A 16223-nucleotide genomic window follows, 5' to 3' on the forward strand; every position below is an offset into this window, starting at 1 on the left:
CTTAGAAATCAGGTGTAGAAGTGGGGTTGGGATGAATGCTTGAGTTCAGCTAGCCATAATAATAATGCTGCTCCTGGGATCTCAAGGATACAAACTGATAACATTTTGGCAGGCTTAGGAGCTGGGGAGAAAGCCCATGCTTTAGGCTAATTGGAGAATGTGATTAATGACTGCTTCATGGGGGTGGGAATTACAATTTGCTACTTTGTATCTGGGGGAAGGGAATTTAGTTTTGGGTTCAACTATGTAATGCCGATACTTTGTTTCCTGAATAAAATGTTCTTTGAGGAAGAATTCTTGCCTTGAAGTTCTTTTGATGGGTTTCATCTATCAGAACCGTGACATTTAGTTTTTGAGAAATATTCTGAAGATCCATGGATGCAATCTAGTGATAATATGGGAGCAGTATGGTGATCATTAACTGTAAAACTAAATTAATGACTGCTTCATGGGGGTGGGAATTACAATTTGTTACTTTGTATCTGGGGGAAGGGAATTTAGTTTTGGGTTCAACTATGTAATGCCGATACTTTGTTTCCTGAATAAAATGTTCTTTGAGGAAGAATTCTTGCCTTGAAGTTCTTTTGATGGGTTTCATCTATCAGAACCAATCTAGTGATAATATGGGAGCAGTATGGTGATCATTTAACTGTAAAACTAAATTCTGACTGGCGTAAGTCAGGGATGGATGGAGAATGTGTGGCCCTTATGCACTCACTAGCACTAGTTGGCAACTTAAGGGTGAAGCATTCTGGGACTTGTAGTTTGGTAACAGCTGAAATTTCAGGCCCATGCTATGAATAAGTGCGTAAGTTCATGTCATAAGTTAGTTAATTTAATGGAAAGATTTTATCTATTACAATCCGTCCCCATCAGTGTTCCAATTCCCATCACTGCTATAACAGAGTTCATCTGCCTTGTTACTGGTTGTCCTTCTTCTCCAACACTAAAATTCAAAAGGATGAAACAGCCTTCTTATTGGGCTTCTTCAAAGTCCAACTTTGTATATAGGTTTCTCATCCTGACAAGGCACATTCTTTCTGATTACATCTTCCAGATCAGAACTTAGAGCTGACTTTGAGAAAAAGGTTTCATGAGATGACAAGCCCTAAAAGGATAACTCCATGCTGGAACAGGCCTAAGTACTAGAGTCACCTGCTATAAACTCAGTGTTGCTACATTGCCTCTTGCTGCAAATGGCAGAAATCATGTTGCAATTCACAACATGCAAACTTATCACTGCCTGCCAGTCTCTCAGTAACTCATTTAATATCCTTGATGATGTACCAGCACCCAGAAAAGTATAAGGTATAAGTTAATGTGGAGGAAGGATTCCCAGGATGATCTGTTGCAATGACAGATATGATTGTTGTGCTGATAAAGAATATATCTCATTTGTATCCCATTTCAGTTCAAAATTTACGAAAAGGTTTATACCAGTGCTTTTCAACCTTGGCAATTTTAAGATGTGTGGACGTTAGCTCCTGGAAATCCCTGGCCAGCATAAGGCAGGAGGATTCCCCAGGAATTCTGGAGTTGAAGTCCATACATCTTAAAGTTCTCAAGATTAAAAAAAACACACATTGATTTACACAAAGATAAAAATTGCAACTGCTTGATATAAATGCTGCCAAAGCCTGTAATAAAAGTAGATTTAAGAGGAAGGGGGAATATTTTAAGCATTAAACATATGGGACAGTGGCACTCTCAGCCTTGGGGTCTTGGGCAACATATCCTATAGACCTTTCTTCTCCTGATCTTTATATTCTCTCATAGCACATTTGTGGATGTGATCATCTCCTTAAAACAGCTGAGGGACAAACGACGTGGATTTTGTAATTTGTTAACTAACACAGTGTAAGGTCACTGGCCTTAAATTTAAGATACCGTTAAAAGTCTAATCAGGCAACTCAAACGGAAGCTACCGGTTCTGCCTAAGCAGAGGTCACTTAAAAAATCAGTAGCAGCTACTTTTTTATAATTTTGGATGTTGCAGGAGCCCACGGATAAATTATATTTGCGTGTACATGCACTTATACACGTTTTTTTAAACAGCGCCTCATCATCGTCATATTGCTAGTTCCCCCCCCCCCAACCGCCACCACATCCGGTATAACAAATGCAAAAATGACTGAGAAAGGGAAGAAACTCGGCTCCAGTTTTTGTGCGCCCTGGGCGTGGCTTCGAGCGACCGGCCCCGCCTCCCACCATTCAACCCTCGTTGAGGGCGTAACCTCCCGTGCCGGCTCTGCGGAGGCTGCAGGTGAGCTCGTTCTTCAAGGCTTGGCCGCCCATCCGTCGATTGGGCGGCCTCGGCGGACTCCAGCTCCAATCCGCCCCATCCTGAAGGCGGAGAGTTGCTGGTTTCTTCCTTAGCAGCAGAATATGAAGCGGCGAGGTGCGTAGGTGCCGGGTATCCGCGCTACCTCTCGGGTGTCAAGAAAAGTGGTTCGCTCGCCTCGGCTGCCGTGGGCCACGCCGCTTCCTTCGAGATGTCTGACGGGTAAGGCGCTGCTGCAAGGTCCGGAGAGCGATGGGAGCCGGGGTCACTGCCTCCGGTGCCGGTCTCTTGAGATTGCTCTTTGCGTCCGGCCGTCTCGCCTCCGCGTCGCTGGACAATCTGCTCCTTTGGCTTTCCATTTCATCGGTCGGTCGCGCGGAGAAAGGGCGGGCGGAGGAGAAGGCGAGCTGAGCTTTTTCTCAGAATTAAATCCCAACCCGGTTTTCGAATGGATAAAATTTAAGAACGGGCGCATGAGCCGCCCTTGTGCGCGATAGGTAAAGGGAGGTGGAAACGGATCGAAACGCGCTCCTGACGCTCAGTCCCGGGGTACTCCAAGAGGCTGGCATGGGGGACTTTGCATACTACTCCAAATCTCAGCCTGATTCCACATTAGTGTAAATGGAAGGCATCCTTTTGTATCCCTTATACTAGCCTAGTGAAATGGGCTGAGTAGTGGAAGCTGAGTCGAGGCAATCTGGTGAACTTTTTAAGTCTTGGAAGAGGTTTCCACCTCCATTATCTCTGGCCTAAGTGAGCTGTTGTGATAATCATTTGAAGTACATAAAGTGCCCAAAATGCACCACTGCCTTTTCTGTGCCCTTAAGTTATTATATATACAATGTATTGAGTTGACTTTGGCAGAATCTGGTGGATTCTAACATAATCAGAGCTGGTTAGTTCGTGGATGAAATCCAGCTCATTTGATTAGTTTATGATCCAATATATTCCATAAATGGGATATTTCAGTAGCCTGGTCATGTGTGTCATTTAAACCTAGGCAATACCTCTCACTAAAATCCAACTGTTTTACTACTGTGCTCAAACACATCTTCCAAGATGGAAAATAGAATAGATGATAGTCTCAAATTTAGCAACTGTTGGTCCTCCAAAACAGGGTTTCCTAAACTTTGGCAACTTGTAAGATGTATGGATTTCAGTTCCCAGAATTCACCAGTCAGCATGGGGAAATATGGGAGCTGAAGTCCACATATCTTAAAAGTAGTCAAGATTGAGATACCTGGCATCTACTGGATGTTTTTGGGAACAGAAAATTTTAAAAAGCAGAACTTTTTCTTTCAGTCTTAACTCATTTTAATTACCATCGCATATTATATAAATGTAGTGTGTAGATTAATGTATGATTTATTTCCCCTCACATTTTAGTTCATTTTAGAAATTTACTCAACTGTGTATTGTTCAACAATGTATGTTAAAACAAACTATAGTTTAACATATTTGATATTTGATAACCACCTTATTTACCAGGATTTGGTTCTTCATATGTTTAGTTGGAATAGAAACTTTGCAGAATGCAGGCTGGGCAGATTTGAAAATATGTGAGGCATGTCCAATGATAGCTTTTCAGGTGTGCTGAGATGAGAGTTCTGATAATGCAGGCACTGCCCATATTAAGACACTCATCCATTTTGACGCAGGCATTTAAAGCTGCTTTGAATAATTAAGAAAATCCGTTTAGAGTATTTTGGCAAGTCAAAGGTGATCAGAACAATGATTATACTAGGGTGGTTGAATGAAAACAGCCTGAAGTGTATCAGTATGTAAATTTTTCAACTGAAGCAACCCAGCCTGGCAACCAGACAAAGGATTTCCCTGCTGGAGTGCCATCTGTTCTTCCTCTGTTGGCATGGCTCACAAATTGTTCCCTTCCCAGTCTGTAGGTGTGATCCCAATTCTTTAGGGATGTTGAACCTGATCAGATAAATCTCTTCATCTTTTCATCTCCTTGGGAATGTTGGCTTACACCTTTCCTCCAGGCAAAAGCCTGACTCCCTTATGTCACACCACAGTGAGGGAGCCTAAGATCCCTAGAGTTGCCATTTTATAGAAAAAATCCCCTTCTCCTTATCATTGCATCCAGTTTGACTCTTTTCAGCACGTGTGAGTGGAGATTATACCGGTAGTGCTGCTTAATCCAATTTTCTTGGTCTCAATGTCAGTATGACCATGTCTCAGCAATGGGCAGTCCCAAAGAGGACTCACAATTGCCAATTGCTCCATTACCTCTGCCATAAACCCAGATTAAACCAAGTTTAAGAACCACTAAATTAGAGTGTGAAGTTAGTCTTAGGCCCAGGAGTGCCCACAGGGTTGTGTGTCAGTTGAATCAATAAAGCCTCCTTTACACACATGCAATTGTTGGGGTTTTGACTGTCCATTTGTGTCAGCTGTTTTCACATTGTTGACATATTCCCTCCATCCCAATTACAGATGCCCCTGCCTAGGTTCTAATCCACATTCCATTAGTAATTTAGGGCCCCTGAGACTGTGCAGAGTACTTATGCATTCTTTTATAGGATTCCCTTTTTCCCCCTGACCTCCCCATTTTTATTTTCTAGCTTAGTCTGGTTATCAGATTCCAGAAGATTGGAAAAATAGGGTTATCTTATCTTGACTTATTCTTTTAATTAGGACATGGTGCAAAGCATACATATTCGGAACATATTGCATATTATAATATTGCATATTATTATCTTGATCAAGGAACTACCAAGGAGAAGACCATGCCCCCATCAATATAGGCAGGGCAAGCTACTGTATATTTATTTATTTTATTTTATTACATTTATATACCGCCCTTTCCCAAAGGACTCAGGGCGGTTTACAGGGTGATTAAAAACAAAAATACAAAAGTTAAAAACAGATTAAAAAATTATATTCGTCCCTGCATAAGTAAAACCCCAGTTAAAATTAAAATTAAAACTAAAATTAAAATTCTCAGCCTGGGCCAGAGAGCTCTAAGAGCCAGGTCTTCAGGTCCCGGCGGAATGAACGGAGGTCAGGGGCAGTCCTAAGCTCCACTGGCAGCTGGTTCCAAAGGGCAGGCACACCCACTGAGAAGGCCCTATCCCTGGATGTCGTCTGCCGGCAATCTCTTATCAGTGGCACCCTGAGAAGACCCTCCCTGTGGGAGCGCACTGGACGAAGGGAGCTTGATGCCGGCAGCAGGTGTTCCCTCAGATATTTATTTATTTTTATTTTATATCCTGGACCCAAGCCATTTAGGGCTTTATAGGTCATCACCAGCACCTTGAATCTCACCTGGAGGGCAACCAGGAGCCAATGCAGCTCGCGGAGTAGAGGTGTTACATGGGAGTATCGGGAAACCCCCATCACAACTCACGTGGCCGCATTCTGCACCAGCTGAAGCCTCTGAGTGGTCCTCAAGGGCAGCCCCATGTAGAGAGCGTCGCAGTAGTCTAAACGGGAGGTCACGAGCGCATGAGTGACTGTGCGTAGGGCATCTCGGTCCAGATAGGGTTGCAAGTGGCGCACCAGGTGAACCTGGGCAAAAGCCCCCCTGGTCACGGCTCCTATATGGTCTTCAAAATTGAGTCGTGAATCCAGGAGGACGGCCAAGTTGCGAGCCCTATCAACGGGGGGGTAACACCTCACCCCCCCATCGTTAGAGATGGAATAGTCTGGTTAACCCGAGATGCCGATATGCACAGCCACTCAGTCTTGGCGGGATTGAGACGAAGCCTGTTTCTCCCCATCCAGACCTGGACCGCCTCCAGGCAACGGGACATCACGGCGAGGGCATCGCTGGGTTGGTTCGGGGTGGAAAGAAAAAGTTGGGTATCATCAGCGTGCTGATGATACCCCACTCTGAAACCACGAATGATCTCACCCAGCGGCTTCATATAGATGTTGAACAGGAGGGGCGAGAGAACCGACCCCTGAGGAACTCCACAAATGAGAAGCAAATCCCATACTCACACTGATGATGTTACCTAGTTGAGTAATGGAAGATACGTAGTAAGCAAACAGTCAAGCTCAGAAAGCACCAAGAGCTCCACAGAATTTTAGTGTATCTAGGTCATCAGCTGAACAGTTAGTTATATCTTCCTAAGAAACAAGATAGATGTAACAGTAGTGGACTGCAATTAGTGACTTATTAGCTGTATGGGGAGATTAGGATTAAGATGATTCCTTAATCACATTAATCTCTTCTGCTTGTCATAGTCTTATGAAAGTCTTCTGTGCTGCAGAGGGAGAACCAATGTTAACAAAATTAAGTAGAAATATTACTGTGGAATAAATGTAACTGGAAAAAAAATCTATTCTTAGAAAATTGCCATGTCCTAAAACTAGTGTTGCATTTTTCCTTTAGTAAATTTTATTAAATATTACAATTAAAAATTACAATTAATACAAAACACACTAAAACAATAAAAAGAAGTAAATATAAAGTGCAGAAAGAAAGAAAAACACAAAAGTAAGAATATAGTAAATATATATATAAAGAAATGACTTCCCCCTTCATCACATGTATAAGTCGTTATAGTAACTTAATATCTTCTACAACAAATAATCTTCCCATGTTTCATCTCTTATCTATAAATAGATCCTTAAAGCCTTGTTCAGTTCTGGTCAGCAAAAGTCCATTAAGGGTTAACAGATATATTATACCTATTTTAACCTTGGTCAAATAAACCAGCTTTGTATTTCTTCCTTTTACTTTTAACAATCTTTATCTTAAATAAATAGGAATGTGATGGCTCAGTGGGTTAGGATGCTGACCTTGTCGATCAGAAGGTCGGCAGTTTGACGGGTCGAATCCCGAGTGCCACGTAACAGAGTGAGCGCCTGTTACTCGTCCCAGCTTCTGCCAACCTAGCAGTTCGAAAGCACGTAAAAATGCAAGTAGAAAAATAGGGACCTCTACGGTGGGAAGGTAACAGCGTTCCGTGAGCCTTTGGCATCTAGTCATGCTGGCCACATGACCACAGAGACGTCCTCGGACAAGCGCTGGCTCTTCGGCTTTGAAACGGAGATGAGCACCGGCCCCTAGAGTTGGAAACGACTAGCACGCATGTGCAGGGGAACGTTTACCTTTACCTTATCTCAAATAATTGTCCTAGAACTTAAATTTACATGAACTTACCTGGTGCTATAAAAGAACTTGTGATCCAGAGGTTCCTAATATCTGAAAAGCAATTAACAAGCTTTTCAAATACAAAAGTGATTTAAAAAGGAAATATGCAAACCCAATATCCTTAAGGGTGTTTGTTGATCACGTTTTGAGCACAGGTTGGCTGCATCATCTTCATCACCTTATTTCCCAAAGCTTGTAACTTGCTGGAGACCGTTTGTCTTACAATCTCTTTCAAAAGGAGTAAATGTCTGGAATACACAATCTCAAGATCTCTCTTGTTTAGAGAAGAATTATGAACAGCTGATCGCTGGCTCTTCATCCCACTCTCTTTGACTACTGTATTTTCCGGCGTATAAGATGACTTTTTAACCCATGAAAATCTTCTCAAAAGTTGGGGGGTCGTCTTATACGCCCAGTCGTCTTATACGCCGGAAAATAGTACATAAATCAATTGAGCGCCCCCGTTCTTGCAAAGCAACTTCAAGCCTCCTTAGTCCAGTCCCCCCTCCAACGTGACTCTCCCTTCCCACCCCCAAGAGCCTTTAAGCCCCTTCCCCTCCCCCTTGCAAACGCCAGACCCCGGGAGCTTTTGCGTTTATTCCAAAGGGTGGGTGGAAGGAAAAGCCCCTTTCGACTCCAGCGTGGCTGCAAGTCGACGAGCCCGGGAAGGCACGCCCTGCCCTCTCACTGTGGAGGAAGCAGGGCAGGCTGGCGTCAGGCGGGAGCCGGCAGGGCAGTCCTGCACACGTGTGCGCTCCCTGGCTGCTAAGGAGTCCTCGGGGAGCCGTGGCAGGCGCCTCACGTCCTTCCCTCTCGAGGCCGCACCGGCGGAGCCGTCCGGCGTCGGGTGGGAGCCGGCAGGGCAGTCCTGCGCACGCGCACGCTCCCTGGCTGCTAAGGAGTGCCTGGGGAGCCGTGGCAGGCACCTCAAGCCCTTCCCTCTCAAGGCGGCACTGGCGGAGCCGTCCGGCGTCGGGCGGGAGCCGGCAGGGCAGTCCTGCGCACGCGCGCACTCCCCAGCTGCTAAGGAGTCCTCGGGGAGCTGTGGCAGGTGCCTCATGCCCTTCCCTTTTGAGGCGGCACCGGCAGAGCCATCCGGCGTCGGGCGGGAACTGGCAGGGCTTTGTACCATCTGCATCAGATGGGTCTGAATCGGGCTTGTGTTGGACACTTGGCAACTGGCATGTAAGTATTTTCCGGCGTATAAGACGAAAAATCTTGAAAATCTTCTCAAAAGTTGGGGGTCGTCTTATACGCCCAGTTGTCTTATACGCGGGAAAATACGGTACTCTACTTTTAATGGAGCTGTCTTCAGTTCGCCACTTCTTTCCCAGAAGTCCAACTGGAGTTGCATTTTTGAACAAGCTTTTTCCCTGCTCTGCTAAGGAAACAGGTTTTCAAGAATATAATTTTTTTTGACATAGTTAAGAACCTATTATTATTCTGTTTCAACAGAATCTTATTAAGGATGCTTTTGTGGATTTTTATTCGAAATTATATACTAAGGAGGAAATTAATATAAAAGATATTGATATATATTTGGAGAATGCTAGCATTCCGATTCTTACGCAAGTACAAAAAGAGGGGATTAATCAACTGATTACAGAAGAAGAAATTTTTACAGCTATTAAGGAACTGAAGGTGGATAAAGCACCAGGTACTGATGGCTTGACTGCGGCCTATTATAAAAACTTGCAATTAGAGATGATAAAACCGTTAAAGGAACTGTTCCAGACAATCCAGAGGGGGGGAGAGGTGCCCCCGTCTTGGAGAACAGCTTTTATTTCTTTGATTCCGAAGGAAGACCAGGATGCTACTCAAGTTAAAAATTACAGACCGATATCGCTTTTAAATACAGACTATAAGATATTTGCTAAGGTCTTGGCTAATAGACTGATGAGGGTCCTGCAACAGGTGATTCATGGGGATCAAACGGGGTTTATTAGTGGTAGGCAAATGAAAAATAATGTGAGACATATAGTTGATGTGTTAGAGTTTTTGGAAAGGCACAACCAGATCTCTGCAGCGCTAATCTTTTTAGATGCTGAAAAGGCTTTTGATCAATTGAATTGGCAATTTTTGTTGAAAGTTTTAGATAAAATGGATTTTGGGGAAAATTTTTTACAGCCGATTAGGGCATTATATCAAAAACAAACTGCCCGAATCATAGTTAACAATAGCTTGACAGCAGTATGTAATATTGAGAAGGGCACAAGGCAAGGGTGTCCGTTATCGCCCTTGTTATTTGTGTTAACATTAGAGATACTATTGGCCAAGATTCGGAATTCAAGAACCTATTATTCATTTTTCTACCCGAGTACAAGTTCCAGAGTTCAGAGATTCTTATTCTTATTTGTGTGTGTTTATGTTTGTGTGTAGGTAATTCTTGATTTACAACCCAATGAGTTGTAAGTCTCTATGGCCATAAGTTGAGGCACCCAGATTAAGTTCTTTTATTGACAAGTCCAGAACAGAATGTCTGCCAGAGATAAATTCCCTGAGGATGGGCCCAGGATGATTCCAAAAGCTCAAAAGACTAAACCTCTGATCCCAGTGACTGACCCCGATTGGATCCTGCAATAAACCTATACATTCATTTGAACTTCCTGGATTCCTGATTTCCTGAGCTCGACAGGGTTGCCCTATTTAGATTTGGTTTACTTCTTATAGTAGACCAAAGTTTGTTTAACCATGCTTATTATATAAACCACATATAATTGGGTTGAAATAACATACTAAATTTGAGTGAAGTATGTCACTCATTGCTTAGACAGTTATGTAAACCAGGCTGTAATCACTATGTATGATCCATGGAAATAGTGTTTGAAAGATCAGATGGAAAACAACAGATTCTAGCTGATGTAGAATGAAGATGATGACACTGATAATGATGCCTACATTGTACACATATTGCCTAGATACGTTAAGGTATTTTTTTGGAGCATCCTTTTAATATGGACTCGAGTATCCTTTTAAAAATGCTCTATTAGCTGGATTTTGCATAGACACCATTGTCACTAATACATATCATTGTACCAAAATCTGGATAATTAGTTTCATGATGAAAACCTTCAACTGGAAGCTGAAGAACTTTCTGCAGTTCCAGTGTTGTCTTGTAAGTTTCAGTTTGCCTTGGGGTGGAAATTTTGTATGGCAGAAATTGTAATTTTGAACCACAAGAAGTAACGTGGCTGAAAATAACCAAGTCCAATAGCCATTGGCCTAGATTTCAAGGCTCACAATTGGTGACAATGAGACCAATTGCCTAACATTTGAGGAACCATAGCTCTCCCCATTTTATATTGTGCCAGTCCAAAAGCCATGTGCAGGTAGTCCTTGACTTACGACCTTAATTGAGCCTGGAATTACCTTTGTGAATTGTGCAGTCATTAAGTGGGTCATCACATGACCACAGTCTATTTTATGACCTTTTTGCAGCAAATGCTGTTAAGCAAACGCTGCAGTTGTAAAGTGACCACTGAGGCTGTTAAGCAAGTAAGACGGTTGTTAAGCTAACCCATTGTTCACAGTGATTGCTTTTTGCCAGAACAAATGCCAGTTTTTCAGCACAAACATAATTCACGGTCATGTGATGGTGGGATAATAATAATAATAATAATAATAATAATAATAATAATAATAATAATAATAATAATAAGAAGAAGAAGAAGAAGAAGAAGAAGAAGAAGAAGAAGAAGAAGAAGAAGAAGAAGAAGAAGAAGAAGAAGAAGAAGTAGTCATCTAGACAACGGACGTGGCAGTGCCTGAGACAGCAGAATAGAAGAAAAAGAGATAACAAAATACAAAGACCTATAAATAGAAATAGAACGACTGTGGCAAAGGCAAGCGAGGGTAGTATAGTAATAGGCACCTTGGGTGCAAATCCCAAAACAACTGGAGCACCACTTGAACACCATTGGCATTGACAAATTCGCCATTAGTCAATTGCAAAAGGCAGCCTTAGTAGGAGCTGCTTCCATCCTGCGACGATATCTGTAATACCATCAAACATCCACATCTACCAGGTTCTTGGTAAGGACTTGATAGGTAGACAAAAATGTCAAATCCAGTATGAACATCTGGCTGACTGTGCAATGATGATTAACAATAACAATAATAAAGTTGGAAGGGACCTTGGAAGTCTTCTAGTCCAACCTCCTGCTCAGGCAGGAAACCTAAACCATTTCAGGCAAATGGTTATCCAGTCTCTTCTTAAAAGCAGGTTGTTCCACTGATTAATTGTTCTGTCAGGAAGTTTCTCCTTAGTTCTAGGTTGCTTCTCTCCTTGATTACCTTCCATTCATTACTTCTTGTCCTGCCTTCAGATGCCTTGGAAAATAGGTTGTTCTCCTCTTCTTTGTGGCAACCCACAAATCAACTCTGATATTGGAACACTGCTATCATGTCACCCCTAGTCCTTCTTTTCTTTAGACTAGCCATACCCAATTCCAGCAACCTTTCTTTATATGTTTTAGCCTCCAATCCCCTAATCATCTTTGTTGCTCTTCTGTGCACTTTTTCTAGACTCTCAACATCTTTTTTCATCGTGGTGACCAAAATTGGATGCAGTATTCCAAGTGTGGCCTTACCAAGGCATTGTAAAGTGGTATTAGAACTTCACATGATCTTGATTCTATCCCTCTGTTAATGCAGCCTAGCCCTATCTTGGCTTTTTTGGCAGCTGCAGCACACTGCTGGCTCATATTTAAGTGATTGTTCACTAGGACTCCGAGATCCCATTCACAGTTTCTAATATTGAGAAAGGTACCACCTACATACTATATCTGTGCATTTGGTTTTTCTTGCCTAAATGTAGAACCTTACTTTATTCACCATTGAATTTCATTTTGTAAGATAGCGCCCAATGTTCAAGTCTGTCAAGATCCTCCTGTATCTTAAGCCTATCTTCTGGAGTGTTGGCTATTCCAGCCAGCTTGGTGTTGTCTGCAAATCTGAGGAGTTCCCCATCTATGCCCTCATCCAAATCATTGATGAAGATGTTGAAGTGCACTGGGCCCAGAACAGAGCCCTGGGGCACCCCGCTACACACTTCCCTCCATGTATTGTAGATGCAGTTCCATTGAGGACCACACGCTGAGTACGGCCTGTCAGCCAGCTCCGAATCCATCTGGTGGTGATGCTATCTAACCCACATTTTTCTATCTTATCAAGTAGTAGGTTGTGGTGTACTTTATCAAATGCCTTATTGCAGGCAGTGATAATTGTAGCCAGTGGCTTAGCATCCAAAATACAATTATGGCACTGCAGGGAGAGCCCAGCCATCAAAACGTCAAAACTGAGTCCTAAGTAACTTTGGGGAGGGGGCTGTTGTAAATACAGTCGTTAAGCTATGGGTTCCTAAGCTGAGGACTACCCTGTACCGGTAGTGCAGTCCTTCTGCTCAATCAGTTGTCTCTCTTCTTTAGGTTTCCCAGTACTTAAATTGAAAAAGTCACTGCTTCTAATGTTGGAGGTAATATATATAGGTAGTTCTCGACTTACAACCATTTGTGTAGTGACTGAAGCTACAACAGCCCTGCAAAAAGTGATTTATGACCAATTTTCACACTTAATGACTGTTGCAGCATCTCCATGATGGGGTGATCAGAATTTGGGAACTTTGCAATTGGCACGTACTTATGACAGTGGCCGTATCCTAGGATCCTGTTATCACCATTTGTGACCTTCCCAGCTGGCTCCTGACAGGCAAAGACAATGGGGGAACCTGGATTCACTTAGTGACTCTGGCAAAAAGGTTGTACAGTGGAGTGGAACTCACTTAACAACTGCCTTGCTTAGCAATGGAAATTTTGGGCTCAATTATAGTCGTAAGTCAAGGATTACCTGCAACCTTCACAAGTATTAGCCATTTGTCATTGGATTATCTCTGTAAACAATATAATTATTATTATAATTAGCAATACATTAAATCTCATTCCATCTTTTTTTTCTCTAGGGAACTTCTGAATTATATCTCTATAGTCATGGCGGTGTTACTGTATTTATTTATTGTATATGTCTCTGTACCACTGAGTGTTCGACTATTCCCTTCAATAATGAGAAAATTTGTATATCTCAATTTTTGTAAGTATTCCTATTGTTTTATCCATCTATCTCAAATGAAAATGGAAGTATTTTCTTCCTGTATGCAGGTAGTCATTCGCAGATAAATTATTAATTAAGGACTTGTTGGAAACCACTCAAAATATCTTTGTTTTTACCAAATTGACTTGTTAATCTTTATTGAAAATGTCAGATAATGCAATTGTAACTCAAATACAGGGTGGATGTACATCTTCCTCAAGAAATCCATTCAAAATATTGTTGCAGAAGATCAATTTTAATAGTGTCCCTAAGGTTTCTAAATTACCATGTTGTTAAAGTAATGAATATACTTTTTTGCGTAAACATTTTAATGAAGAATGATTACAGTATTATATTTCACTCCAAGTTCTCTCTTTTCTCTCTTTTTTCCTGTGTAATCAAATTAAGGAAATACACACACACACACACACACACACACACACGTCCACATATCTGCCAAAATCAAGGCTGATTCAAATGAATATATATATTTAAATGCTGTTTTCTTCATTTGAATCAATCTTGATTCTGGCAGATATGTGGACAAGTTCATGCAGGTTTCTTGGTAACTGAGAAGCGGTTGGCGAAGGTATTCAGCTGATTTTATGCTTAAGCCAAGACTGGAACTTCCAGTTGTAACTTTCCTGCTTTTAACTGTGATGCCAAACAAGCTGTCTCCAAAGTCATGCTAATAGTTAAAAGAGGCTTGTTTAAATAAACATTGATAAATTGTTAACAATTGCATAGTATTAATTTCTAAATATACTCCACCTGAATGGGGAAGTAGGCCACAGCTGTAGATAAAGGAAAGTGCTCCCCTTGATATTTTTAATGCTCTCTTCTGTTTTAAAAACAGCATTTATCGTACTAACCTAATAATAATTGCAGGGATTTTAAGATGTTTATCACTGGTTTCCAGGTGATAGATATACTGATTTTCCAAAACTGGGGACTGCTTCAGATTGTTGTTGTTAGTTGCAAAGTCATGTCCAACCCATTGCGACCCCATGGGCAACATTCCTCCAGGGCTTCCTGTCCTCTATACTGTTTCAGTGACTCCATCCAGCCACCTCATTCTCCCCAGGGGCAAACGTCTTTTAATTTCTTGGCTGCAGTCCCCATCTGCGGTGATCTTGGAGCCCAGGAAAATAAAATTTGTCACTACCTCCATTTCTTCCCCATCTATTTGCCAGGAATTGAGAGGGCCGGATGCCATGATCTTGGTTTTCTTAATGTTAAGTTTCAACCCAAGTTTTGCACTCTCCTTCACCCGCAACCAGAGGCTCTTTAGTTCCACTTCACTTTCTGCCATTAGAGTGGTATCATCTGCATATCTTAGGTTGTTGATATTTCTCCCAGCAATCTTAATTCCAATTTTTGATTCATCTAGCCCTGCCTTTCTCATGATGTGCTCTGCATATAAGTTAAATAGGCAGGGTGACAGTGTACAGTCTTGCCAGACTCCTTTCCCAATTTTGAACCAATCAGTGGTTCCGTGTCCAGTTCTCAGTGTTGCTTCTTGACCCACATATAGGTTTCTCAAGAGACAAATAAGTTGGTCTGGTACTCCCATCTCTTTAAGAACTTGCCACAGTTTGTTGTGATCCACACAATCAAAGGCTTTAGCACAGTCAATGAAACAGAAGTAGACGTTTTTCTGGAACTCCCTAGCTTTTTCCATGATCCAGCGTATGTTGGCAATTTGATCTCTAGTTCCTCTTCGAAATCTTATCTGTACTTCTGGTAGTTCTCGATCCACATACTGCTGGAGTCTAGCTTGTAGGATTTTAAGCATAACTTTACTAGCATGAGAAATGAGTGCAATGGTGCAATAGTTTGAACATTCTTTGGCACTGCCTTTCTTTGGACTTGAAATGTAAACTGATCTTTTCCAATCCTGTGGTCACTGTTGAGTTTCCAAATTTGCTGGCAAATTGAGTGTAGCACTTTTACTGCATCGTCTTTTAAGATGTTGAATACCTCAGCTGGAATACTGTCACCTCCACTAGCTTTGTTGTTGCTCAGCTTTCCTAAGGCCCACTTCACTTCACATTCTAGAATGTCTGGCTCGAGGTCAGTGCCCACTTCATCATGGTTATCAGAGATGTTAAGCTCATTCTTGTATAGTTCTGTGTAATTTTGCCATCTCTTCTCAATCTCTTCTGCCTCTGTTAGGTCCCTGCCATTTTGGTCTTTTATCATGCCCATTTTTGCATGAAACGTTCACTTCATCTCTCCAATTTTCTTGAAGAGATCTCTGGTCCTCCCTATTCTATTGTTTTCTTCTATTTCTTTGCACTATTCATTTAAGAAGGCATTCTTATCTCTTCTAGCTATTGTCTGGAATTCTGCATTCATTTGGGTGTATTTTTCTTTTTCTCCCTTGCCTTTTGCTTCCCTCCTTTCCTCAGCTAGTTGCTTCCCTCCCTTTCTCAGACAGCCATTTTGCTTTCTTGCATTTCTTTTTCTTTGGGATGGTTTTAGTTGCTACCTCTTGTACAATGTTGTGAACCTCCATCCATAGTTCTTCAGGCACTCTGTCTATCAGATCTAATTCCTTAAATCTATTTGTCACCACTACTGTTTATTCATCAGGGATATGATTTAGTTCATACCTGAGTGGCCTAGTGCTTTTTCCTACTTTCTTCAGTTTAAGCCTAAATTTTACAATGAGAAGCTCATGGTCTGATCCACAGTCAGCTCCTGGTCTTGTTTTTACTGACTGTATAGAGCTTCTCC

The 16223-nt window shown here is 41.9% G+C and overlaps 1 protein-coding gene across 1 annotated transcript in view; it reads left to right on the top strand.

Annotated features, from left to right (window-relative positions):
* The first annotated feature begins 2286 nt into the window (after positions 1-2286).
* Positions 2287-16223, top strand: part of ABHD12B (abhydrolase domain containing 12B) — a 35858-nt gene continuing 21921 nt past the window's right edge. Inside the window, exons 1-2 of the mRNA XM_083349982.1 lie at positions 2287-2503; positions 13357-13484. Of these exons, the coding sequence (XP_083206108.1) occupies positions 2493-2503; positions 13357-13484 (139 nt within the window). The 5' untranslated portion in view covers positions 2287-2492. The remainder of the gene's footprint in view (positions 2504-13356; positions 13485-16223) is intronic.

Source organism: Vipera ursinii, assembly GCF_947247035.1.
Source record: "Vipera ursinii genome assembly, chromosome: 1".
NCBI classification, from domain to species: Eukaryota; Metazoa; Chordata; class Lepidosauria; order Squamata; family Viperidae; genus Vipera; species Vipera ursinii.